Below are 27,945 nucleotides of genomic sequence, written 5' to 3'. Positions count from 1 at the left end.
AGATACTGTGACTTTCACTATCTTGATCTCGTGACTGGATTCATGCAACATGCTAAATCAAAATCAAATTGTTACACAGTATTTATGTGTTAACCTAATCATTGTATCATTCTAAAAGTGCTAAATGCAGCAATCTACAGTGGAAGATTGACTTAATCTGCAGGTTACACACTGGGAACCAAGGCTTGGAAGAGATTTTTTTAAAATTAAGGTTGTGTAACACTTAGCAAATTTAACACATTTTGCTGTTTGTCATACACCAAGATGAACATTAGACCCATAATTCTCAATACATTTTTGTGAGCATAAGAGTTGTAGGTTAAATGCCAGATGGGCAAATCTACATATTAGCAATGTACAATTCAAGCAACTAACCACTGCCTCATTCCTTAAATAAGGGTAAATGACTGAACTGTAGAGGGCCCAGTTCTGTGGAATTATATTGTGAAATAAACTCTTTTAAAGGTGGAGTTTATTTATAACTAAGCATGCTTGTACTGTAACTTACAATAATTAGAATAGGACCAGTGTAAGCACTTCCATTCTGGAAAGGAAGCTCCTTAACAGCACACAAGTGTGTTCCTCCTTTGAATCTAACTTACATTGGTTGCTATGGTAAATTTCTGTGACAGCAATCTCACTTCCACTGCAAACAAGAGCATGCTCTGAGATGCTCAGTGTACACAGACTTTATGTAGCTTTCTGGGTCATCATGTAACATGTCTCTGCACCAGCACAGAGAAAATACAGAGATAACCAGTTCCTTGTGATTGATAGGCTGCTGAACAAAATACTCCATTCTTACAAGGCTGTTCTGTTCTGTTTCTGAATGACTTATGTCAGACTGATGAGGAGGAATCAGAATGGGTAAAATTGCACAATAGGAATAGCTTGCACTTTTGGATAGCAAGAAATCTTAACATTTTTATCTGGAGAAAATGGATCTACTTGATATGGTGCCATGGAACTTGAATTTAACTTACTCTTCTCTCTTGTGTGGAAACTCTAGATCATTTGAGTTACCTGTGGAAAAGGGGAATAATAGTAATATGTAACATCTGAAGACTCCCATCTGATATTGCTAAATAAATCCACACAGAAACCCTAGAACAGCTTTCACTAGCTTGATGTCTTCCAAATATCAATGCCTCTCATTCCCCAGTCAAGTTGGCATCTTTGTGAACTGAAATAAATACATCACAGTGCTTCTGTTTTACTTTCTATATCATTCCTCAGTTTGTAGACAATCTAGCCTGCAGGCTCACAATATTTGGTATTGCCAAATCCCTATACATTTTCAAATTATATATTAAAATACTAATAATACTGAGGTTAGCATTGATGACAATATCTTATTTTGATTTTGAAAAACAGTCCTATTTTGCCAAGTGATATGCTGTTAGGGTTAAATTTAGATGTGACAAAAATAGTCCTGTGGTTGGTTTGCACATCCCATTTGCATATAAAGGATGGATATGTGTGACTGTTTTTTCACACTAAATACGTAAGAACTTTGTCTCATCAATACTTCACAGTAGTCATATGAGTCTTCTGCAGCAAAAACAAGTCATGTGATACCTTAACTTCTTACAAATTTATTATCACATAAGTACTCAGAAAACTTCTTGGCCACTTCTGTATTATTGCCAACAAAATTACATGGCTGTAACTATGAAGGCAGTGACTGTGGCAGTATCTGGCTGACTTTTCTGGACTCAGAAGTCAAATAGGGTTGGGCCTGGTTAGTATTTGGATAGGAAGCCAGCTGGGAATATTAGCAGTGTAGGTTAAACTGAAGTTGAAAAATGTCCCAGAAATCGTCAGTGGTAAAGCTCTTCTGTTCGGTTGCCAGGAAAACTGTCTGGACTTATCCATGGAATGACCAGAGTTTGAGTGCAACTTGGAAACTATACCACACAAGATAAATCCTTAGTAATCAGTAATCAGGTACAATACAAATGATCACATCACATCATATTTCTTAACCATATTATCAATACAATGTGATAAGAAACCTTCTCTCTGTTTAATCTTTGATAAATGATGTTAAATCTCCTGATGAATTCTAGTTCAAATGTTTCTTGGTATCTCTGTAATTATTTTTTTCAAGTCAAGGGACATTAAAGTCAGTAACAAAGTGTCCTAGGGAGGTGAAATGTTTACCTCCCTAGGCTGTAGGATATTGGCTTTTCTGATATCAGATTTGTGTAAAAAATGGCAATTCTGTCAAATGTCAAATGCAATGGGGCATTGCTGACAATGATGGCATATGAATACATTGGAGGATGAGCAAATATGCTATTCTGTAATATCGTGGTGAAATTGTTAGGTCTTGTAATAGTGCTGCCAGATCATATTCCATTTCTGAAGATACTGGTTCAGGCACTGGCATGTGCCATACATCTTTTTCAGTGAAAAAAGAATTTATTTGGCTTCTCTGGAATTGTCTTCTCTCTCTCTCTCTCTCTCTCATTCTCTTGTTCATTTAGCACTCCCCCTTTGTCATCCAGTGTTTTTAGATCCTCCAGAGCCGCTTTCCAGCTCCAAATATATTTTATGTTGGGTTTTAATGCTATTAGTGCTATGCTTTCCAGCATCTGTCCATCCATCCTTTCTTCTGGTATCCTTTATTAATTGATTACATTTTGAAAAATAGACACACAAAAATGAGCAGCGTAAGCATTAAAATTCAACAAATAAGCAAACTTGCTCATTCTTCTAGCAACAGTACCTCAGTCTAAGGAAGCAGTTGTCTGCCACAGTTTACATGAAAGAAAAAAGCATAATCTGCTGTCATAAAGCTGGTATCCTCCAGATGTGTTGGGCTTTCATCCCCTACCTATGGGAATTATAGTCCAACATATCTGGAAGACACCAGGTTGAGGAAAGCAAACATACTACACTGAGGATAGAGAGTAATTATTAGTGTCAATATGTTTCAGTCCCTATAAAATCAGATATATGAAATACAATCCTTGTAACTGACAAAATTAAATTTCTATTAGTTTTGATATTTCACTGGAACTCTGTTTCTTCCTCCTCTGAATCAAACAAGATTACCCTATCCTGAAAAAAAAGCTTCTATCTATATGAAATCATTCCCTTGGTCTCACCGTGCCAGGGAACAAGGTGAGTTTGAAGAGCCATAAAACTGTAATTATTAACTTGAGCATGTGGATTTCTTCCCACGTGCCACCTGTCTACATGGAGAAGATGTATTGCAAAACAGCCTGCTTAGACATTTTCAGAAGGCCTAATCTACTTAGCATAATTACTATGCAAGCAAAAGCATGCTTAAACAGCAATTAAATCCTAAGTAATTTGGTTTTTCTTCTCCCTTCTCCCTTCCTTCTGGAGAGGAAGGAAAAACCTCTTCTAATCTAGCTAATATATGGACTCATACTCTATGTTTATACAATGCAGCCTAACCATAAATTGCTTGACCAGGATTTGATGGATAAACCAGTATTTTCTGGGTTTACACAACACACCAAACCATAAGATATAGGTTACAAATCACATTGGCTTAAAATATATTGTATGGATCTTGCATCACACTAAATTAGATTTAATCAGGTTTATTGAATAAAGTATAATTAGCTGGGTTTGCACAGCACACACAGCCAAAGTGAAATAAACTATAGTAAAGCTTAGTGTACTGTATGAAGTCGAGTACACTAGGCCATAATATGGTTTGTTTATGTGATGTAAGTCAGTGTGGCTTACTCAAGAAACCGTGGCTTTGTTCAGTGTGCAAATCCATCCAATATTCTCCGTCGCCCTTTTTCATCCAGTCAAAAGCAGAGCGTAGCACATCAGAAAGGAAGAATTTCCATCAGGGTCAAGCAGCCCAGCAGAGTCGCTTGCCGCGTCTAACCTAATCTCCAGGCCCCACTTGAGCGGAGAGATCAAACTACGCGCCACGTGGGGTCGATGGTGAGCCACAGCGCTTCCGCAAACGCCTCAAAGCAAGGTCAGCAAAACTGAAGCATAGCTGCGCGTTGAGAGCATTGTCCTCTGCGAGCTGCCGTAGCTGAGTTTCAGCTCGCTGCCTCTCGGTCGGATTCGGGTAGCCGGAATCGTGCGGATTGAGCGTTTTCCAGGAGCATGGCGGCTGCGGCGGCGGCAGCAGCTTCCACTCACCACGGCGGCGCCGACAGAAGGCGCCACCGGCGTGGCGGCAGCGGGGACGCGGATCGGGAGCGGCTGGACGATGACGGAGTTCGGACCCTCACTTCGACGGAGCAGGTGGGACTGGACGCCGCCCCCGCGTCTCCTGTAGTGGGACTACAGCTCCCAGGGTGCAATGCGTGCGGCTTCAGGGGACCCGTTGACTTTATCGGTCCGGATCATCATGCCCCGGGGTCGCTTTCCTCGCGGCGGCTCAGAACTCTCAGTGCTGCGGGGCGCGTTTATCCTCCAGTGGCCGCGTGGGCCGTGTGAGTTCACTGCTGGTAGCCTATTGCTTAGGGAAGTTCATGCCATGTGCCATAAGTTGTTTCAAAAGGTCCATTCAGTGCTTTCTCCTACTGCGTTTGCCTCGGGGTCAGCAGGGCCGTACCAGACACTTGAAACGTAGGGGGCTGGTTTATGGTTCAACACGTGAATTCACCCAGGGTGATTATAGTCTAGTGGATTCTGAGAACCCAGTTAATTCAGTAAACCAGTTAGTGTGAACATATCTCCTATATTAGAATTCCTTGCTTTCTTTCCTAGAAAATCACTTTATAAAATCAAAGAAGAATTGTTTTGTGAAGAAACGGGTGGGAAAAGTTTTGGTGGAAACAAATGTTTAATGCTGAATGTTGTAAACACACACACACCATTACACTTTGCTATGTTTTCTGTATCTTTCCCTGTCCTTAAAATTTGCTGTACTTTTTGGATAAAGTACAGCCATGGGCCTGTCTCAAATTGTGCGGGACCCAACCCGAGATAGTGGCCACATGCCAGATTTAGTTTTCTTGTCTGAGCAATGGCAAAGTGACCTGAGGGGAGATGTACAGCTTTGTCATGGTCAGATCACGCCCTGGTGACCCTGAATTTCTCCTATGCCACCCTCCTCCGCAGGGAGGCAGGACCCATGCGATTGGTCCGCCCCCGGCGCCTGATGGACCCGTTAGGGTTTCAGAGGGAGCTGGGGGATATTCCCGTGGACCTCCTGCACGGTCCAGCGGAGGCCCTGGCTGCTGCCTGGAATAGAGAAGCGGCCGGGGCCTTGGACAGGATTGCGCCTTTGTGACCTCTCTTGCCACGCCGGCCCCGACACTCCCCGTGGTTTACGGAGGAGTTGAGGGTGCTGAAGAGGGTTAAGAGACGTCTAGAGCGCCACTGGAGGAAGACACGGACTGAATCCGACCGAACACATGTTAGAGCCGCTATTAAGGCCTACATTGTGGCGATAAGGGCGGCGAAGCGCCAATACTTCTCCGCCCTTATTGCGTCTGCAGAGTGCCGCCCAGCGGTCCTGTTTGGCATCACCAAGTCCCTCCTGGGTAAGGGGATGTGGCGGTGCATTTGCAGGGCCGCACGGAGGAATTTGCAGAGCACCTGCAGGATAAAATCGCTCAGATTCATTCCAAGTTGGACTCCGAGTGTGGCCCAGGATCTGGGGAGATACCGGGGGATCGTTCTTGCCCAGTTAACTGGGAACAGTTTGATCCTGTTGTTCCTGAGGAAGTGGACAGGATCCTTCGGTCTGTGAGGGCCACCACTTGTCATCTGGACCCATGCTCCTCCTGGCTGGTGAAAGCAGCTCGGGAGGGGACATGTATTGGATCCAGGCGATGGTTAAGGCATCCTTGCAGGAGGGAGTGTTTCCGGCACCCTTTAAAGAGGCGTTGGTGCACCCCCTCCTCAAGAAGCCCTCCCTGGATCCTACTATACTGGACAATTTTCGTCCAGTCTCCCACCTCCCCTTCTTGGGGAAGGTGGTTGAGAAAGTGGTGGCTTCGCAGCTCCAAAGGGTCCTGGAGGAAACGGATTATCTGGACCCTTATCAGTCGGGTTTCAGGCCCGGCTATGGAACGGAAACGGCATTGGTCGCACTTATGGATGATCTCTGGCGGGAGCGGGATGGTGGTAGTGCGACCATCCTTGCTCTCCTTGATCTCTGATCTCTCAGCGGCATTCGATACCGTTGACCACGGTATCCTATTGGGATGGCTCAGGGATATGGGGGTGGGTGGCACAGTTTTAGGCTGGTTCACCTCCTTTCTCCGGGGCCGATCCCAGTCGGTGGTGATAGGGAGCGAGAGGTCCCATCCTCGGACCCTCCTTTGTGGGTTGCCTCAGGGTTCGGTTCTCTCTCCGTTCCTTTTCAACATCTATATGAAGCCGCTGGGTGAGATCATCCGTCATCATGGGATGAGGTATCATCAGTATGCTGATGATACTCAACTATACATCTCCATCCCTGGTGAGGTAAGTGATGCTGTTTCCGCCCTCTCGCAGTGCCTGGAGGCTGTGAGGGTCTGGATGGGGAACAACAGGCTCCAGCTGAACCCTGGTAAGACAGAGTGGCTGTGGGTTAATGGCTCCTCTGTATCCGGGACATTGTCATCGTTGGTTATGGATGGGGTGGCACTGCCCCAGACAGACCCAGTGCGTAACTTGGGGGTCCTCCTGGACTCACGACTCCTGCTCGAAGAGATAGGATAACATACAGAAGCATACTGTTTTAAAAAAAGTTTTGTAACTGATAGAAATTTAGAATGACTGGACAAGAGATTCTAGTTTATTTTCAGCTGGATTATGTCATTTTTTTGTAAAGTATAATTTCCATGTTCAGGGTACCTTTCGGGGAATAAAATCTAATTTGGGTGATGATATTATAATAGTTTGTTCCTTGAAGACATTTCAGGCTTGGGAATAAAGGGAGTTTGGAGATAATAGTAGAGCGTTTATGCTTGGCATATACAAGCTCTCATTCATTTGTAGAATTAAGCAGGGACAGGAAAGGCCTGTAACATCTGGGCTGGGCTGCTCTTCGGTGCTGATTAGTAGGCTTAACTTTCACTAACCTAGCACCACCAGATGTTTTGGATCTGCAAATCAGGGGAATGCAATTCTTACCCACCTAGGAACTACCAGGCTGAGCAAAGGTATGCTAGAGAGAAAGTCAGTGTAACTTGATGTAAATTGGCTCATGCTTTTTAAGTAAGAAATATGTTAAGAATCTGAGTTGGTAGATCTGATTCCTAGTATTATTTCTGTATTAACCCCAAGGAAGAAGTCCCTGAATTTAAGATGATTCTCCCCACAAAAAAAGGATTAGGGAGCAAAAGTTGTATGCTTACCATATTCTCTGCAAATTTAAAATTATTCTGCCATTTAAAAGATGCATGATCTCAACTCTAGAATCTGGATTCATAAGAACAATCTGAAACTGAGAGAAAGCCAAGCAGCTTTCTTAAATCCCTGAAGAGAAGCATGTTTAAGGCAGGATACACACAGCTGTCAAAACAATTCTGTATAACCAGTGTGTTTGGATTCCATGGCCTATATTTGAGTTTAGTTGCTCTTGTTGCCTTTCTCTAAAGGCCAGAATGACTGTAATTAAAATTGGATTTGAGATTTGTTGCTAGAAGCCTAAGATATCTCTGAGGTAGAATCACTGCTCATCATTCCAGAAGATCATTCCATGGGAGAAGAGAATACTTTTTTAAAATTTAAGGCAAGGAAATACTACAAGGCAAACCAGCAGAAAAATGTCAACCGTGACTTTGTTTAGTTGGACTTAATTAAGACCAGTTGTAGAATGCAGATAAGAATGCGATTTGAGCTTTCTGTCTTCCTCCTAGCAGACCCAGAAGATATATATATTGCTTGAACTGGCCACAGACACTCACAAATATCTTTGTTGGTTTTGGCTTTTGCCTAACCTGTGTTCACAAAAGCAAGGCTGGCTCTTGTTTTAAGCAAATGAAAATTGGGATGCACATATCCCTCTGTAGCTTTTGCATCTCCTAATTGTGAAGCCTTTCGTTATCTATTCCATCCAAGTTTTGAATTACATGTTTTCTCTCCTGTCCATCCACCATTTCTATAGTCAGGTCAGTATAATGGACAGAAGGAACAACCTTGAGGAACATGAGGAAGAGCTGCAACCAAGACAGTGGTCAGATAAAAGAAATCTGAGTCCAGGGCAGAAGTGTAATTTGAGAAAGTGTCTCAGACATGACCCTCCCAAATTCTCATGAAGTTAAAGGGGGCAGGGATAGGATGCATTCAGACTTGCAAGATTCTGTTACTGTAACCTTATAGTAAAAAGTAATATTAGCTTTTGTGTCTTCGGTTTCTAAGTTTGGTCTACCTTGGAGGGCTGACATCAAGTTTCCCCTTCTCTGGTCTCTCTACCCCTTCTTACCCATCTCAGAGAACTTAGGTCCCAATGTCCAGCGCCCTTTTATAGAAGCTTCATAGGTGTTTTGTTTCACCACTCGCTAAGAACTAGAACTACAGAATTTTAAAAGAATTCTGGAGCCCTGTTGTTCAGTCGTTAAGTTGTGTCTGACTCTTTGTGACCCCATGAACCATATTGCGCCCGGCCTTCCTGTCCTTCACTGCCTCCCTGAGTTTGCTCAGTTTCATGCTCATTGCTTCAGTGATGCTATCTAATCATCTCATCCTCTGCCGTTCTCTTCTCCTTTTGCCTTCAATCTTTCCCAGCATCAGGGTCTTTTCCAAAGAGTCCTCTCTTCGCATTAGGTGACCAAAGTATCTGAGCTTGAGCTTCATTATCAATCCTTCCTGGGGCCCTGTAGTAGAATATAAATAACCTGTTGCCTTGGTTGTTCATCTCATTTTCTCTTCTAGGTTCTAGATCTTAATTTTAGTGATCACCTACCCTAAGGTGCTTCTCACCAGCATAATAGCCAGCATCTGATTCAGTGATGTATGGTATAATATTAACTACCATGTTGATGGGATGCCAGCAAACTAAGCCACAGCCTAGCTCAGTAGAGGCAAGAAAGACTGTGGCAAGTTGCTGCCCTGGGGTCACTTTAGTTTGCCATGGAAGGCTGGTTTGCAAGTTTGCTCTGTTTGAACAGTCATTGATATAATAGAAATCCAGAAAATTGAATTTCTGTGCCCCTTTCTAAAGGAACAGGCTGCATCTTTTTTGTTAGTTTGGAGAGTCATTTGTTCTACTGGAGAATATTCTTCAGTTAATGTTGCTTGCTGCTACCAATGTTACAATTAATATTTGAAATATATTATGCCATTATATTCAAGTAAAATATATTCTATGCAACAAGATTTTAGTACTCATAAAAAATTTACTGCCGGCATTTTCTCTGCTATTGTGTTCCACTGTGGCGATGGGACAACATAGGGTTCCTCAAATAGTTTGATCCTAGCAGTTTATTCATTCAAGGTTGTGGAAGGCCATGCTGATACTACCACAGTGCATCAGCATGGAAAGTGTCTTCTGCACCAGTGGAGATGTGTTTGGATACAAAAGACTCTACCTGGGTGCATTCACAACCCTTATAGCATGTTTGCTAATAATACGCTATGCTATGGTATATCATTTTATTACAGTGTGATGGCTGATCTCCTTTAGAGCTCACTCTGTGCACATTAGAAGGTTTTACATAAAAATTATTGTGCTAATTACAGTGTTTTCTTCTTCTGTGTTTTCTGTGACTCTACTTTGTCCTTTTGGCTTGCTGCAGACAAAAGTGGAGGATATTGTTCAAGAAGTTTTTGATGTTTACAAGAGAAATCATCATGAAACTCAGTAAGTTGTTGTATCATGCTTCTTTTCTTCTATATACAATTTTAAAAAACCCTAAACTGTTAAGGACTTTGGATCTGAAATTGCACTAGCCTGCTTATCTGTTTAGAGATATTTGCTCCTTTCACAGCAGCTTCCTGCACTTGATTTCATATCTGCGGGTTGTCTCTCAACCCCACAGAGACTCTTGTGGAGGAAGATGCAAGTGGGGGCAACAGTGGGGGCAGATGGGAAAGTTTTTCTTTTGTTTACTAATCTAAATATTCAAGCATATGTAAGTGTATAAAGTTGTGATGCCCATTTGTGGAATATTGTGTGGAGTTCCATTCATTCCTTCTTAGAGGAACATCATGAAGTCACCCCTATTCCTGTTGTTTTTGCGTTGGATGCAGATCTGCTGCTTTTCCTGAATGGGAGCTTTTCTTCCAGCGCAAATAGCAGAGGGGGAGGGAGGGAGCCCTACTCCAGAGCCTTCCCATCAGCATCTCTACCTCCTCCCCACTGCTGTTACTTATTCTTTTAAAACCTTTACATAATTAGCAATTGTGGCTTAGCCACATGCACCTTGAAGAAACAGGATAAAACGCTTATGAAATCATGCACTTCACTGACTTTTTTTGGGGGGGGGGTCATCTTGAGTTATACACGTATATACTTTCTAATACGTGTCTCTCTTGCTCCTTTATATTTATCTTTTGGTCTTTGTATATTCTTCTTTGAAGCCTTCACTCTGTAGGAATCTGCTTTCTAAAAGCACCTTGCCTGCTCCCCAACCTTATTTTGACCCACCAGTGACCTTATTAAATGCATGTGCCTCTTTAATCCACATATGTTCACCTTGGCTGATGTGTATTGACCCTTCTTCCATTTTAATTTTTTCTCCCAAACGTTTCTTGATTTTAGAGTATTATTAGTATTAGAGTATTATTAGACTCTTATTAGTGAGCCTGTTTTAAAATCTTGTACACTGGCTAATTATTTTAGATGTTTTATAATAAGCAACAGCAATCAACACCACTGTTAATAATTAAAATGGCAATAAAATGGCAAGAGATAGACATTATTCTGTTAGCTTTCAGGATTATCCAGCAGAAACTGACTGGCAGTATGACACAGATGATTGTGTTGATGAACTGCAGTGCACTATTAATTTATGGCAGGATTCTCAAACTTTACAATGGCAAGATTTCCTGCATAATAAATGAATGTGAGACACCTCTCCCTTCGTAAAGAAAGTGAATGATTTCATTAGGGGTTGGGTTGGGCAAGAAATAAATATATCACCTAGTAAAAGGTATGTAACTGTCATCCTATTTTCTTGATAAGCTTACTTTGCTGAGCCTGCAGCAAAGCCTACATTTTATTATACATATTTATTATACATTTTATAGCTTCTCTCTTACCATCCAACAAAACCTTTTTCAACGCTGAATATTTAAAATCATGAATGAAAGTACTGAACTTTAACTGGGCTTCCATAGACACCCAGAGACAAAGGCTATAGCACAGGAAATAATCTCTTAACTACAGTGGTGTTGTGATTAAGGATGGTTTTGACAAATGGCTAGACCTGTTGATTCAGCCATTTCTCAGCTGCATGTTACTTACAGTATCCAGGGCCACAATGTGTGATGGTTGCTATTCTAGATAAGCTTTGAAGGAGGATTAGGCAAATGTCAGTGGATTCAAGCTATAGTAACTATGATTGGAGCTTCCATGTTCAGTGCCCCTCCCTTCACCAGATACTGAGGGGTTGGCTATCAGTTCCACACATCTCCTAAGTTTTCAGGAATAAGAAATGCTGTTAAAGATCAAGATGAGCCAGTGCAGCCCTCATGCTGCATGGCAAACTCCTCTTGGAAAAATGGACCAGATTTCCAAAGTGTTAAATCTTGGGAATTGTCTTTCAAAAGAAAGAAAAAAACATTAGAATGAGGTGACAGAAAAGACCTTTTGTGCATCTAAACTGGAAGTCAATAGTAGGAGGTGACACCTACATTATTTGTAGAAGTAGTAGTAGTAGTGGTAATAGTAATAATAATATATTTTCTAATATAAAAATAGCTTATATCTCACAAGAACTCTTTTGACACAAGATGTTCCTCAAGAGAATACAGCTAATAAACATGAATAACTATCACAGCTTGTTTAGTGTGATATGTAAGCCAGAGGCCAGGCTTATCCCAGTAAGAATAAAACCAGATTCCTGATTTACCTAAACCAGAACTGGTTGGTCAAGGAGTGTTTCTGTATACATCCATCAATACAAACACATCACATTTATTTATATATGGAAAATACAGGTTGTTATTGTCCTTTGAATTAACTGAATGACAAGTGAGCCTGTTCATCACTCAGATGATATTCTGAAACTTTGCTAAAATGGTATGTTTTGGTCAATCCATCAGGTATGTTTTGCAACGAGAGAAACATTTCCACTACTTGAAGAGAGGACTAAGACAATTGACAGATGCTTATGAGGTAATTTCTGTAACCTGAACTAAATATATACTTTTTCTTACAGATTATGTTTCCAGTTTGTTGGCTTCTAATAACAGATTTGGCCATGGGTTACCTGACCTTGGTATTTTCCTTGCTTGTTTTTCTTCTGCTTCTGTCTTTACTATTTCTCAGGAACCTGAATATTAAGTGAGTTGGAGGAAGAGTAATTGAGTCCTGCTGGCTGGCCTTGTTATGCTCATTCTCTGCTAGCCCCTTCAGTTGGAGGACCAAACCCTGCTAGGATTCCAAGCTTTATTGCAGCTTAGAGCTGTTGCTCCCAGAAAGCCCGTAAGATCTAGGAATTCTGGGAATTGCAGTCTGAGCACATCTGTAAGGCACCAGATTGGGGGAAGGCTCCATGGATTAGTTACTTGTATTTTTTCCTTTGTCCAGATAGTAATAAATAAAAAGAGAGGTTAGCATGAGGTTAATACAGAACAAATCACAATGTTTTTTTGTTTTTTTTTAATGTTGTGGAAATTCCCCAATTAATTTAAATTCTTTCTCTTCTTAGACAGGCTATTTGCTTTTCCGTACTTCTGATTAATCTCCTGCAGAAAGTATTCCCCTACAAATGTAGTACTGCTTCTTGTGTCAGGGTTGAACAGCTGTGGTTCCCTTGTTTTCTAGTGTCTGGATGCCAGCCGCCCGTGGCTGTGCTATTGGATCCTGCACAGTCTGGAACTCTTGGGGGAACCAATCCCAGATTCGATAGCATCTGAGTAAGTTTGGTTTCATCAGATGTACTCTTTCTTTAGTATGTATGGTGACTTACTCAGGAATTGCACAATGTACAATATGTGATATAGGAGCAGGAGATAACTCCTTCTAGTTTGAAGATTTACTTCCTTAAAAGTTTCCAGTCCTGATTGGAGATTTTAAAAACTACTGCAGTTCACGTCTACTGTAGAAATCAAGGGAACTTTGATCAGGGCTTTGGATTCTGTACCTCCATAATTCTCTGTTTTCCCAACAGGCTACTCAAAGTTATCTAAGTTAAAATTAGAAAGAATCTGGTGGCACCTTTGCTGACTAACAAATTTTATTAAAAGGCATAAGCTTTCATGAGCTGCAGTTCAGTTCATCAGATAAATAGAGTGGAATCCTAGTCATGTAGGATTTAAATTGGGATGAGGTGTTGGGGTGGAGAAGATTGGGTAGTTATGCATAAGCAGGTTACATGTGAGACAGATTAGTATACCTTATCAGTTATCTATTGTGTTAAAGTTAAAACTCAAAGTTCACATAGGAGAAATAATTGGTAAGTGTAATGTGAATTGAATTCCTGTTCCACTTTCTAAGGTAAAAACTACATTTAAAATTTCTGCTGCAAAAATGACTATAGAAATCGATTTTCTGAAATCTTCATTAGCTATGCAGAGCATGTGGCTTTCTGAGCTACCATCCCATTGTCCATGCATGATGTGTCTGGATTTTTAAAAAAACACAACAGTGCATTGTCTCATTCATCTTGCTTCAACAACAACTTCTTAATAATTTGTTTTTGAGTAGAAGCTTTTAGTACTTTTTGTGATCAGCCTAGATAATGGTGGTGGCAAGAGAGGAGGTGATGGGGAGAGCAGATTTGGAAGGTGTGGGGAGAAGCACAACAAATACTGTTTTTCCCCCACAGGCAGCTGTCAGGTGTACTACATTTCTGACAAAAGAAAAGTTCTGCAGTTTATGAGGAGAAAAGGGAGAAACAACCTGATTGTCCTTTGGAGACATGGGGCTATTTGTTATATTTTGTGCTGTTTTAAAAGTATTGCAGCCCCACAGGCTTCTTACCAAATATAGCAAAAATACAATTGTTATAATACATTAAAACTGATAATGACTTCCTGCCTGAGGTCTAAAGCAAGGAGGCAAGATTTTCTCATTTGAATGGCGGATTCTTCAGTCCATTTCATACAGATGAAAGTCTGCTCATGTGATAGGGCTTTCTTCTCTCTTTCCCCTGTTACTTCCCAAAACCTGCCCTGGAGAGTCCCCCAATTGTTTGGGACAGATTTTGAGGGTGCTTGAGCTGTGGGGAGATGGGGGACATTTCCCCTCCCTCCGTTCTGCTAACACGATCAGTCCCATCATCAGTTCACTGGAATGCATTGGCAGTACTGTATACTCAAAACACTGATATACAGGAAAACTGATACGAACCATGAATTTAAAAGGTAAAGATGCTCTTGAATTGACTCCTGGAGACTGTAATCATGCAGTTTCCTTGGCAGGGTTATAGAAATGGTTTTCCACCACCTTCTCCGGAATGCATTTTTCAATTTCTCAATCTATCAGTAGCCCTGGAATTTGGTTCCAGGTGGTACCTGGAGTGGTTCCACCTCATCTCCCCACCCCCACAGGTACAATCAGGGTTAACCTGCTTAGCTTCCTAGATCATCCATGCTTGACTAGCTACTGCAACCTGTCAAGGCCATGGTGCATTTGGATAATGATTAAGCTGGTTTAATATGATGAGGATGAGTCCCCTCGAGCCTTGGGCATGTACCTCATCTGTCTCCTTCACTGGAATTGTTTTAAAATAACTGCAACTTGCTGGGTGGTCTGAATCCTAAATTATGATTAATTTTAATTTCATGAACTCTGCTAAGAAATTGGTCTATTTTGACAAACTATAATTAAGGCAGTTTAATCCATAGGACTAAACTTTAAACTTCTGTAGGATTAAATTTTTTGAAAGCGGATTAGACCAGAGCAAGTGATAAGGTTGCTTTGAATAATTGAGAGAGAGAGAGTCCAAAAGTCATATCTGACCTACCACAAAACCATAGTGGAAAGCATGTGGTTAGTTAAGTAGTCTTGGTGAGAGACAATCTTTGAGCAGATGTTTTGGTTCTTGGATCACTCTCTGTGTGCATCTCTCCTGTATGAGCTCACGATGGTTCTTCTACATTTCTTCCTGCTTTCCTGTTTCTGCAGATTGTTTCCCCTCTTGTAGAAGGCAAAAGATTTATACCGTTTGAGGAGAAACCAGAATGTTTCCCTCCTGATGCACTCCTGGCATCTTATCCTGCATTTGATTTTCAGAAGCAACAGTATGTGAAAGCTGCATTCCACCAGTGGCATCTCACTTGTGCTTTTTTGGATTTGAGACAATCAGTTGAAAATACAACTTCTGTGTCAGTGGAGTATAGTGACATGGACATGGTGTTAAAATTTGCGCTAGCATAAAAATTATGGATTTCCCCCCCGTTTATCTTATGATGGAGATATAGGACAAGAGGGAGACATCTGGAAAAGTCTTGAATAATAGCTCGGTTTTCAGAAGTGGGTGTACTGGAAAGAGCAATAGCAAAATCAAAGTATTGAGAAAACTTAGCATTTGCTGCTTATTACAGACCAGCTTTGCCTTTGTCTTTCCTTGGTGTGTAGCGTGTGCCAATTCCTGAGCCGCTGTCAGAGCCCAAATGGAGGCTTTGGAGGAGGACCAGGCCAACACCCACATCTTGCTCCAACTTATGCAGCTGTGAATGCTCTCTGTATTATTGGCACTGAAGAGGCATACAGTGTTATCAACAGGTAAAATCATAGCCCGGGAGGGGATCCAAGGGATTGTTAGCTCCACTCTCATCCATGATAGAAGATGTCTAAAGTATCCCTGAGAGATATTACTATGATCCCAGGCTTCCATATTTCCACTTAGTGAAGAGGAGGTGACAACTAGTAAGCTAGCAAGAAACCATTTTCTCTTACAGACTTTGCCAAAAGATGCTGTTTGGCAACTAAATTCACCTCACCGCTTTCATGACTCTTGTTTAGATTCCCCCCCCACTTTTTTTTTTGTATTAGGCTAATTCCAGCCCAAATTGGCTCTTGAGACTTATAGGTTATGATCAGTGTTTCTCAACCTTGGCAGGTTTCAGCTGGGTGGAGTTGAACTCCCAGAACTCCCCAGCCAGCTTTGCTGGCTGGGGAATTCTGGGAGTTGAAGTCCACCCAGCTGAAACCTGCCAAGGTTGAGAAACACTGGTTATGATGAACATTGTGACACGAACAGAAAGCAGTGCCTCTCCACATTGTTTAGAATTAACTGTGTGAGATTCCCATAGCAGGCAGATGCAGTACATTCAGCAGCTTGGCCAACTATATAACTATCTGTCATTTGGTTGCTGTTAACCTTAAATAGTTGAGAGTCAGAAATGTTATCATTCTTTTTCAGATTGCCAGGGATCTACTAGCTGATATACTTTGGGTCCACCTTCCTTCTAAAAGTAGAACTCCCTGGGCCTATGTGGTGGCAACATATGGCCTATCTGGCACTATGTATTTCTTCCACTATGTTTATACAATCTCCCCAAAGTGGAGTTTGGAGAAATACTGGTCAACTCTATGTGTAGGAAGTTTATTTACATGCATGTTAAACAAACAAACTTGTCAAGCACTAGTTCGTGTTAGGTCTTCAAGATTGATCTTCAAGATATAACTCTGAAAAGATACACATTGTATGCTCAGAAAGTTATAAAAGGATGATCTTTAACACACAAGTTGGAGAAAGGAAGAGAAATAACCCTTCCTATTATGACCACAATTGGGCCATAAAATAAGTTACCCAGGGAGTCATAAGGAGAGAAAGTATGTATGGAGCTAAACTATGTAACTAGGATTCTGAGATCATTCGGCAGGAATTCTGCACTGATCAAGCATCTCATTTCCCCTCTTGCACTGGCCAGTTGCTTCTAATTCCAAGAGTAGGAGTCACTGAGTGTCATGTGACTTGGTTTGGCCTTGTGATGTTTCTTATGACGTCAGACCATTTCTCAGTGCTCAGAACTGGTCTTTGTTGATTCGTGATACAACAAAGAGTATATGCAAAGATTTATTATGCTTGCGTGGCAGGGTAATTGTATTTTGCCTGCATGGCTTAATCCTCACGTTGTAGTATTTCTGCACATGGGGGTGAGACGGTAGCTGCTGTGAATGATGAAGGCACTTTGGTGGAAATGAAAAGTCTGCCTTTGGCAGAGATGGTGAAGGCCCAAGGCTCTGCAGGAGAGCATGTTAGAGGGAGGCTGACATCAAAAAAAGGGAAAAAGTGTTGGTGTAGAGATTCTGAAACTTTTTTGCTGCTTTGTTTTTCTTGTAGTTGGGATAAATATTCCTAATGTTCTTCAACTTGATTTTCAGAGAGAAGCTTCTGGAATACCTGTATTCCTTGAAGCAGCCTGATGGCTCCTTCATCATGCACATAGGGGGAGAAGTTGATGTCCGGTATGTTCCATGTATTTCTTTCTCAAAAAGCAAATCAGGAGCTATTAGTTATTAGGAGGTTTCTCCTGAAGTGCATTTAGCATTCTGTGCTGGTTTGTAATTACATGGCTAGACATAAGGTGAGAAACTGAGGCCTTGGCTACTGCTATAGAGAAACACCCTGAGTAAGGGTAAACAATGCTGGCTTGCTGTGACTGTAATTCAGAGGAGTTCCATGCTTCTATGAGAAAACAGCACACATGCTCAGGTTGTGTTTCGGTATAGCAAATTGAAGAAAGAAAACACTTTTAAAACTGAATTATGGTTTAGGCTATTCAAGGTGGGAAATCAAGAAATGAAGCTTTGGTTGCACATTTGTGTAAGAATATAACATCTTTGGATCTTTACCCCCCTCTCCAGTGAGATTTTGAGGGAAAGATGTAAAGGAGGTCTCTCTGTCTTAATTAATGCCAACATCCACACAGTATTTTTTGTAGTTATGAATGTAAATTAAAGTACCAGTTCCTTGGTTAAGCTTGATGAAGGGAAGGGTGAATGTAAAGTCCAAATTTAGCTTTCTGTATAATTTCCATTCTGTTGTGCTTTAAAAAACGTGCCCAACTGATGTTGATTTGCTCACAGAAGCCTTTTTCATTCAGCTTTCAGCAGTATGGGAAGGAAGCCAATTGTTAGGAATACCCCCTTCTCCTACAGATCCCGCCGCCCTCTGTTCTGAGAACTGGGGGACTTTTTTTAGAATAGAATTGGCTGTAGGACAGGTGGGAACCTGCCAACAACTGTCTCCTTCCTTGTGCTGCTGATGTAAGTCTTCTATCAGCAGAGAGTTGCCATCTCTACCCCCATATTCCTCCTCCTCTCTGTACCCTGAGCAGTTTCATTGCATATGTGGCTTTTTGAGAGTGGAGGAATTACTCAGAGTTAATAGTGAGTGAACAAGAAGTCACCTTCCTTGTATGACCTGTGTTATTTTTCAATAGAGTCCTAAGTGTGTTGTAGATAGTATAATTTAATACAGGACCTCTTGCTCACAACAGTAGAGCCATGCATATTCTTTCTCCATCTATAGATTTTAAATACTCTTTTATTTAAATCTTAGAAGTGCCTATTGTGCTGCATCAGTAGCTTCCCTTACCAACATTATTACACAGTCTCTCTTTGAAAGAACAGCAGAATGGATTGCAAGGTAAGAACATCTTAGCTTTTGGTTTGATCCAAGTATTGCCAACTTAGATTGTTCTCACCTGCCAAGAGCAGGAAAAGCAAAATGCTAGTCTTATTTGCCATCTTGGGAATGAGAATACAGCCCCTGCTTTTGTATCTTTAATTTTGAATTAGATGTCAGAACTGGGAGGGTGGGATCGGTGGTGTCCCTGGCATGGAAGCCCACGGAGGATATACGTTCTGTGGATTGGCTGCCCTGGTCATTCTGAAAAACGAACATGTCTTGAATTTGAAAAGTTTATTGGTAAGTAACCATTTGTCAGTCTTGCTTATCTGTTTAAGGCTATTAAAAGAACAGGAGAGAAATCAAACGTGTCTGTATTACAGTTTCATCATAATTTTTCATAAAAAGTTTCTCAGATATAAAAGGTAAACATAAAGTCATATACACTGAAATTAAAGGAAAAAGAAGAAAACAGTAAAGTGAAAAAGGGAGAGAAGGATTTGATTTGATTTGAGAAAAGCATAAGAGAGAAAAGCAAATAGAAATAAGAAAAGAAAAATATATAAAGAAGTGGCTCCTGATCTCCTTTACAGCAGTTACAAGCAAACAGATCTTCACACCTCCCTCTTTAAAATTACACATTTCCCTTCTTTCCACTATTCATCCCTTTTAAATCAGCAAATCCATCAGTCACCAGATCATTTTTTTCCATCTTCACAGTCCATTTCTCCATTGTGGGTATTTCAGTGTTTTTCCATCTTTGTGCATATAATAACATTGCTGCGATCACCATATCCAAAACCAGTCTTCCATAGGTCTTTTCTGATTGGCTGTCCATAAGTCCCAGTCTGTATTATAGTTTCAGAAACAAATGGTGTGACTAATTCATGATTAGTTCATTGCTAATGGGCTTCCCCTTTAATCCTGGCCTGCCTATCTTTTTTTGGTTCCTCTTTTGCTTCTCTCCAAACCTAGTATAGTGGTACCTCGGGTCACGAACGCTTCTGTTCACGACCAATTCGGGTTACGAACAGCACTGTTTGCAAAATTTTGCTTCCATTCGCGAACGCTGGATCGGGTGACAAACAGGATCCGCGGCCATTTTCCCTGCTGTGACACGTGGTCGTGGCTTCCTGTAGGGAGGGGGACTCTCCCTCCAAGCAATAACCGCCTCCCCACCTGCCTTCCTGTCCTCCACGCCAGAAGTCGCGTCGAGCAAGGTTAGCTTTCTCTCTCTTCGTACTATATTTTGTGTCATATTTTTGTGGTTTAAAAAAAAAATACATATGGTTCAGAATGGATTAACTGTAATTACATTGAACCTTATGGGAAAATTTGATTTGGGTCACAACCAAAATCGGTTGGCAACCAAATTCGGAGGGGTCAGGACGGATTAACCATATTTACATTGAACCTTATGGGAAAATTTGATTCGGGTTGCGACCAATTCCGGTCGCAACCAGAGTCGCAGAACAAATTAAGTTCGTGACCCGAGGTACCACTGTATTTGGACATTTGTACAATATTACATAATTGGATCAGCGTGCTCTGCATTAAGTGTAAATATTTCTCCTGGACAAACTGTCTGACATTACTTCTTATGTCACAAACCTCTGTCTAATCCATAACTGTGTAAAAATACTTCACTAGTTTAGGACCCAAATTCCCAATCTCATGCTTCAGATCTATTCAATCATCTCTGGCTTATACAGGCACTAGTAGTGCTGGCTGTGATGATGGGATCTGTATCCAGCATAACAATATAGAAGACTGCTTTAGCAAAGATACCATATTACCCATTCGCTGTTGTTCTTTCTTTAGTGTAAAAATAAATAATATCTGTCCATAGGCTTTTCTACCAATATATCTGGATATATTGGTAGAATCAGATTCAACCCCTGGTGATGGACAAACGCTTGCTATCTTGATTCTTCCAAGAATTTTCCAGTAATGTCCACTTTATCTGTTGTTTCCCCCTTCTTCTGCTTCTTTCAACCCTGCCAAGCATAACAACTTTTTCTAGTGCCTCATCCACTTGCATCACGTGTGCAGAATAAGTGAGTTTCATGTCAGCATCTCAGTTAAAAATTTTATACACGACTTTTTATATTTATTTACTACTGCAATTTTATATGCTACTCAGTTCTGAAAAGGCTCTAAGCACCTTTCCAATATTATTAAATATGATTTTATAGATAGATATAGATAATATTATAATATAAAATATTATTATATTATTAAAAATGCAAAATAGAAAGAATAACAAAGAAAACGTATCAAAACATTAAGAACAGTAACAGTGAACCTTCTTGTCCATTATCACCCCGAGGAAAAACAGTCATGTCCATTACTGGGTGGAGAGGACTTGCTATACCATCATTCCCCAGTGGCTTTCCTGGATAGCAACTCTACCATGTGACAATGGTGTTAAATAAAATTAATTTAGTCAGCTGGCTGAGTGGTCTGTTTTCTGTTTCCTCCTTTCAATTTCATGATTAAGATTTCCCATCACATTTTAGTGGCCACCTGGATACATTGTTGCAGTAAAGCTGTATTAAGCAGGAAGGGGAGATAATGAATCCTGGTTGCTCAAAGACATGCAAATGTCTGTGACTCTCTAAGATGGGTCCACTGCGTGTAACAGCTGCTCTGATTGCTCTGAGCAAGGGTGATGGTTGCTTGCTTTCTCTGCCAGCACTGGGTCACAAGCCGTCAGATGCGTTTTGAAGGAGGGTTTCAGGGCCGTTGTAACAAGCTGGTGGATGGCTGCTACTCATTCTGGCAGGCTGGTTTACTGCCTCTCCTACATCGAGCTTTGCATGCCAAAGGTAAGTTTGAACTTCAAAATGTTGCCCATGCTTTTCCCATTGGGCGTGGTCTCTTGACACTTATTTCTTCTTCAGAGTGGACAAGTGTGCCGAGGTCCAGTGAAAGCTCAAGACTGAAGGACACAGGATAAGCATAGCTTTTGCATTCTGATTTGTAGCAACTGAGAAATACTCTTCTTTCAGCTTAGTAGTAGGGCTAGAAAGCACCTAATGAAACAGACCCCTGATTTCAAGATAGGTGAAAGGTTATAAACATGAAAAGTGTAATGTGTGAGGATAGGAAAGGTACATTTCGAGTTCTGCCCCTTCTCTACCTGCCTCTTGCTCACTTGGGTCTAATTATCTCCTTCCATCCTTAGCAACTGGATCCTCCAGTTGTCTTGCAGCCTACCACACTGCTGGTGGGCAGGATGATTTATTGAGTACCTATAATTGGAAAGGCAAGAGGACAAAAGCAGCAGCTGCCAACAGCTGCTAGGAATGTCATCCTTGCCTGGCAGAGTCTCCTTAAAGTTCAGTAGGGTGAAAGAGGAAAACCCAGGAGGCGCCGCCTTGGTTGAGGTTAAGTGAGCTGTTTGCTTAGTCTTAGCACTATTCTCACAGGCCTACAACTGACACTTGTGAGTGTACTATGGGGACATTCTCAACTTGGTGCCCCCCTGATATGTTAGGCTACAACTCCAAGCCTGGCTGGGCGTGATGAGTGTTGTAGTCCATTGCATCTGAGTAGTTTTACCCAACATAACTGTCTTCCAGATATGAGGGTTTTGACTCCAAAAATTCTCAGCAATGACTATGTTGGCTGGAAAATCTGAAGAGCTGAACTTGAAATCCCTGGATGGTGTCCAGGTTTGGGAAGTGTGAATCTAAACAATAAGAAGTTAGGAAATATAGTTCTCCAGCAGGGTCTTGCTATAGAACTAAACTGAGTCTTCAGACTTCCCTTTGTATATTCACACTGGTGTGCTGTGCTGGAGCTAATTCAGCTGTTCCTCTTAAGTATTCATTGATGTGTTGTTCTCTTAGGTGACCCTGCCCTCAGTATGACACACTGGATGTTTGACCAACAAGCCCTTCAAGAATACATCTTGTTGTGTTGCCAGTGTCCTGCAGGAGGTCTTTTGGACAAACCAGGAAAGTGAGTAACTTCTAGTGCTGGGTGATTCTTTACAGGCACCTTTCTTGCTTTTGGAGATGACAAAGTTGGGATTATCAGAAGTCTTGGTGAGATGGCACTTAAAAGCCCTTTGCCTAACAGAGATGCTCTAAAGGGATAGGCACAGGACTATTTTTGGAGAACTAGAGTTGCTGAGGAACTGGCATCAGAATCTGAATTGGGGGATCTGGGTAATCTGCACTGAAATATACAATTTCTGCACTTTGTCAAGAGCAGCAAAATTCAGCAATCCACATTAACTGTGCTGCTCTGCCTGTTTGCTTAAGTTGCCATAATTCTGTTTTAACTTGACAGGAGAAATAGCTCACCCCAAACTTACTGGCAACCCTGTTGAGAATAACACTCCCAAAACTTCAGGCATTTAACTCAACCAAACTTTAACCACTACTCCCCCGACTTGCCCTGTGTTCCATTGTGAAGATAAATGTAGCCAGTTTAATATATGTAAATAAATGCATTGGTAGCTAAAAAGACTTGAGAAATTACAGCTAAACACTCTGAGGAGATAGAATTCTAGCACCAACCCTTCAGATCTTTCTGCCTTTCTTTGGGATACCAATAGGCTTTCTGTGAGGTATTGAACATGAGATCAATGACCTGTACAGAACTTGAGTCTTATTCTAGCTAGCTTTGCCTGTTGTCTTAATCTTCTGCTTGTTCCATCCCTAATTTCAAAAATGAACTCCACATAAAAGCATGTACATCTAGCATACCAACTCTCCAGTTTCTGGGTTGCCTCAACCTTGTGTGTGATTCCCCTCCAGGTCTCGAGATTTTTACCATACGTGCTATTGCCTGAGTGGGCTCTCAGTTGCACAGCATTTTGGCAGCGGAGACCTTTTACAAGAAGTTGTGCTAGGAGTGCCTGAGAACCGCCTGGTAAGCTCTGTCTAAGCTGGACTTGATGTGTATGTGTGTACATGCCCAGGACTTGCTACATTTTCTTTACTGTAGGTCAAGCCTCCTAGCAGAGTTTTCTTAATTAGAACCACATGCAGATAATAGGTACCTTGTAATAGGTTAAAATCAGGTTCTTGCAACGTATTAAACCTTAAGGTGGCTTGTAAACCATGGTTTAGTGTTATATGTGAACCAAACCAGGATAGCTGGCTCAATGATGTTAAAACACATCATGGCTTGGTGCAGGGTAGGAGCTCAAACAATATATAAACTGACGGTCTTGTAAGGCAACTTTCAGACAGCAACACTGCTGCCGAAGGGGATGAAACAGGACAGGAACACTAGCGTCTCGTGTGGGGCAAGTGTCTCCTCATTTCCCTTCCATAGCCAGGTCTATAAGCTCAGTCCCAACTGGCTCTACCATCAAGAAGATTGAAGGTCCCACTGCTCCTGCATCAACAGAGCCCCTGCCTCTTACATATTAGATTGGAAACACCCCAGTGTGCCATAAATGAAGGACTTTGTTTTTACTGAGATTAATAAAGTCTATCAGAAATCTTGCATACATTTTCCTTTCCTGAAGCAGCATCTGTTCCTTGGCAAATACAGCAGAAGATACCACCCAGGAACGGAAAAAACCATAGGAATTAGTTTTTAACAGCCAAAATCAAAACATGCATTATAAAATACATTTGGGAAGTCATGTATCACATGCTTGCTTTTACAGAGTTTGAGGCAACGGTAGTTAGTGGCTGAAATGAAAGAAGAAGAAACATTTCAGAGATTTAGGATAGGTGGCTATGGTGATGGAGCAGAGAAGAGGAACTATATTCAAGGTGTAGATACTTGCTGAGGCTTTTGGGCCTTCTGCATAAATTTGTTTTGCAGGCCTTGAGCTTTCAACCATCACACGCAAGCTGATACTGATGTGCTATGTGGGGCATGTCCAATGTCCCTCTAATTCTTGTCTTCTCTATTTATTGTATCTCTTGTTCATCTTGTGGGGAAACATTCCACTTGATGGTAATACTTTGAAAAAAGAATTCTTTCGAGATATTCAGGTGCTAACTTTAGTTACAAGTGATGCCTTGTTCATCCTCCACAGAGCTCAGGAGGCTTGCATGAGGCCCCCTCCAGGTTTATCCCTTCATCCTCATGTAGCCTCTGAACTGATAACCAGGAGAAGGAACAATCTTCCCCACCAGCCTTACAGAAATGGCAGGTGGCAAGCAGAGGAGTTTGCCGAGCCTTACTATTGTGTAGAGGTAGGCAAGCAAGGCTTTGTGGACACAGCCACAGGAATGCTAAGTCTTGAAAACGGCTTGATCATGTAAACTGAGCTTGACAACATGTTCAGTGGCCAGAGCAGAGCTGAGGAAGTTTTCTAGAGGTCCAGAACTGAGGCTTCAGAACTTGGTATAGTACTGGGGTCAAGCCTTTTTCAAGCAAAGTGAAATGTGTCTGCTTACTGAATGTCTTTATACAACCTATTTAAATATCCAGATTTGGCTTTTTTTAAATTACAGAACTGGGGACAGCCAACAGAATTGCAGTTAATTCTTCTTTCATTTCCTTTATTCCCAAACAGCAGCCAACACATCCTGTCTACAACATCTCCCCTGGCAAAGTGATGCAAGCTGTGATGCACTTCCTGAAAAAGCCAGTTCCAAGTCGAGAAGAGACTTTTGCTAATTGAGCTTTTCCGCAGCCCTTGGAGACACTGTGCAGTGTATTGCCCTGGCGTTCAGCGCATGAGGCTGCATATCGTCTTGGCTGATGTGGGACTGAGCCATGAAGTTAACTTCCCTGGGCTCTACTTTGTGTGTGTGTGCGCGCGCGTGTCTTTTGAGAGAGCTCTGCTAGCCATACCAAAAATATATTAGTTTTCAGTACCGAATAGCAGATTGGTTGTGTGATAGTGTAATGGTTGGTCATGCTGGGTGCTCACTTATGCAGGAAGCCCACTCATTAAGGAGCAGCTTTGTTTTTGAAACAATGCAGCATGTTACTATCGTAAGCATCTGGCAAAGCAGCTCTGTTTTTTCATTTGCACTATGCTAGGCATTATGGGGGTGGGGGTGGGGGTGGGGGGTGCAGCTTCATAATCAGCTGCATACTGGCTTGGCCAGAGATGGTATATTGATCTCCTACTCTTGCAGGCAGTCTCTCATCTGGCCATTGGCACTCCCTGAGGAATTCTAAATACTTCTAGCCAGGAGATGAGATTCCCAGTTGATAAAATGAAGGATGTTAACAATCAGACGTATCAAGAGAAAGAAAACCGAGCTAGACGGAGAAGAGTGTGCAGATCCACACTATATCATTTTGTGCCGCGTGTTGGAGCACACTGGGGGAATATGGTTTTGAACATTGGTACTGAAAGGTCTTTTTCTGCCTTGAGCAAAACAAGGCAGGTAGTAATATGTTGTGCAGGACTTTATTTCCCTTGCAAATTGCTTGTCCAGGGATGGGATTGATAATATGTTTATGCATTTTATAAAATAAATAAATAAATATACGTACATACATACACACACACACACACACTAATTCCTTTCTTATTACTTGTACAGTCGTGACTGTTAATAAAATTCTTCACAGTAAATGTGTTTTAATTCAGAAGGCTGCTTGAAAGCCCTTTTAGCGCCGGACTATACATTAAGGAAAATAATTACATTTTTGTCTTCTTGGGATTGTGTTTTTGTCATGCATGGTAGGAACAGGCATCAGTGAATATCCCACCCGTATTAAAATAATATCACCTCATAAGTGGTGGGAACATTCAGTCATCTTAGCCCTTATCTGCATTCTTGGTTAAACTGCATTATATATATTTTTTCTGGTAGCTCCCATTTGACTTTTGTAAACAGATTTCCAAAGGATTAAATAATCCTTAACTCTAGGAAGCTCGCCCTTATAGAGTTTTGCTTCTTTATACGAACAGCAGTTCCAGGAGCGTATACGCTGCTGCTGGTTCTTGATGGCTAGATTAAGCTGAGGTTGGTTTAACACAGTTCTGCTTCTTAAGAGGAGTCCTACAGCACCAACAGTTCTGCCTGGCACTTGCATAAAGGTAACACTATGGAAGAATGATTTGAAGGAGTTGGAGCATGAAGAATTGTATTCTGCAGCAAACAGTAGAAACCGCATAGAGCAGCCTTCTATTTGGGTGCTCTCCAGGTGTGTACGTGTCAATTCATGGCATTCTCAGCAGTGGATGTGCTTGTTAGGAATTTTAGGAGCTCAAGTCTATACATCTGGAGGGCACTTAGGTGAAGGAAGGTTGATCTACAACCTGTATAGCTCTGTGATGCCCTGAATGCGTTTGAATGGACTCTTATTGGACAGAATCCTGGGGTTTCTCTAATGTTGGAATTCCAATAAATGTGAGGTCAGAAAGGTACACACCTTTGAAATCTACATGGCAGGAAAGACTGTTGATCTGTAATGGAACAAAATCTATCTGAGCCATCATTTATTTCCCCTTGTTTTTAGGAATATAAAACAGCAAAAAATACCAACACTCATATTTCTGTTTTACCAGTACAAGACAAAGGAGAAAATGCAGATGTTGACTTTTTAAAACTAAGTTATCTCCTATACCTGTAAGGAAATGCTTGAAAACTGCTGGGTATAAGTGCTTGATGAAATCTCCAAAGGTAAGCAAATTGTGGGCAGCAGGAATTGGTGAATTTGAAGTATTAGTTAAATATATCCATGATTAGGAAAAGCAAAGTAAATGATTCTAAACAAGTGCATGCTAAAAAGCTACATACAAATTTTCTTTATTTGTGTAATCATGCTGGGTGCAGGAATTCAGCTTTTTGGATACCAACTTAATTTTAAGTGGTTTACAATACAATGTATCCTTTTTCCTTGAACATACCTCCCTCAGTAAATTCTGTAAGCTTAAAATACTACAGCTTGAGGGGGTAGGTCTCTAAGCAGTTTCCATGCAGCTGCAGAAGATGGTTAAGATTTTGGACAGCAATAGAAGCTCCTATGCAACAATGAAAAGGCTATTTAGCAGGTGGATTGTAAAAAAAAAAGCAGCAGCTTTGTGCTACTTCTGACAGTAAAGAGTTGCAGAGGGATGCTTATTCATGTACTGTAGTAAGCTATGCTTTGTATTAAAGAACCATTAAACAATGACTGATGAACGGTGTCCTTAATGAAAAATGCCAGAACTGTTAGATTTCAGGAACTCTTAAAAAAAAGTGTGTGTGTGTTGGGGGGGAGGAAATGGAACAGCAGCCCTGATTGGGTTGCCACTGTGTTTTGTGAAGAGTCCTAATTACTGTTCAATTATTGCGATTTTACTGATTGTTCACAAGTTTGAAATTTAATAAATATTATGTAGATAGCTTAGTTTATTTAAAGCATGACAGAGTGCTTAAGAAAGCCCCAA

The 27,945-nt window shown here is 41.3% G+C and overlaps 1 protein-coding gene across 1 annotated transcript; it reads left to right on the top strand.

The window, feature by feature from the left end:
* The first annotated feature begins 3,953 nt into the window (after positions 1–3,953).
* FNTB (farnesyltransferase, CAAX box, subunit beta) lies at positions 3,954–27,689 on the top strand. Its single transcript, XM_088146306.1, has 12 exons — positions 3,954–4,248; positions 9,681–9,745; positions 12,151–12,223; positions 12,875–12,966; positions 15,632–15,778; positions 17,384–17,467; positions 18,564–18,650; positions 18,803–18,932; positions 21,328–21,460; positions 22,487–22,598; positions 23,402–23,516; positions 25,126–27,689. Exons 1-12 carry the CDS (start codon positions 4,108–4,110, stop codon positions 25,231–25,233), a joined length of 1,287 nt encoding a protein of 428 aa, XP_088002432.1. The 5' UTR covers positions 3,954–4,107; the 3' UTR covers positions 25,234–27,689.
* Positions 27,690–27,945: the final 256 nt, after the last annotated feature.

The sequence above is a fragment of the Python bivittatus genome, unplaced genomic scaffold (assembly GCF_059951505.1).
Source record: "Python bivittatus isolate LINGU-HERP-01145 unplaced genomic scaffold, Pbiv_v1 ctg000480_np1212, whole genome shotgun sequence".
Classification (NCBI taxonomy): Eukaryota; Metazoa; Chordata; class Lepidosauria; order Squamata; family Pythonidae; genus Python; species Python bivittatus.
Note: the sequence above shows the minus strand (reverse complement) of the source record. Positions and strands in the feature narration are given on the sequence as shown.

Excerpts from the sequence above, each read along its gene's own strand:
- FNTB (XM_088146306.1), top strand. The coding sequence starts at position 4,108 with ATGGCGGCTGCGGCGGCGGCAGCAGCTTCCACTCACCACGGCGGCGCC. Across the intron at positions 12,967-15,631 it reads CCAGATTCGATAGCATCTGA|CGTGTGCCAATTCCTGAGCC; the intron begins GTAAGTTTGGTT and ends CTTGGTGTGTAG. Across the intron at positions 15,779-17,383 it reads GCATACAGTGTTATCAACAG|AGAGAAGCTTCTGGAATACC; the intron begins GTAAAATCATAG and ends CTTGATTTTCAG.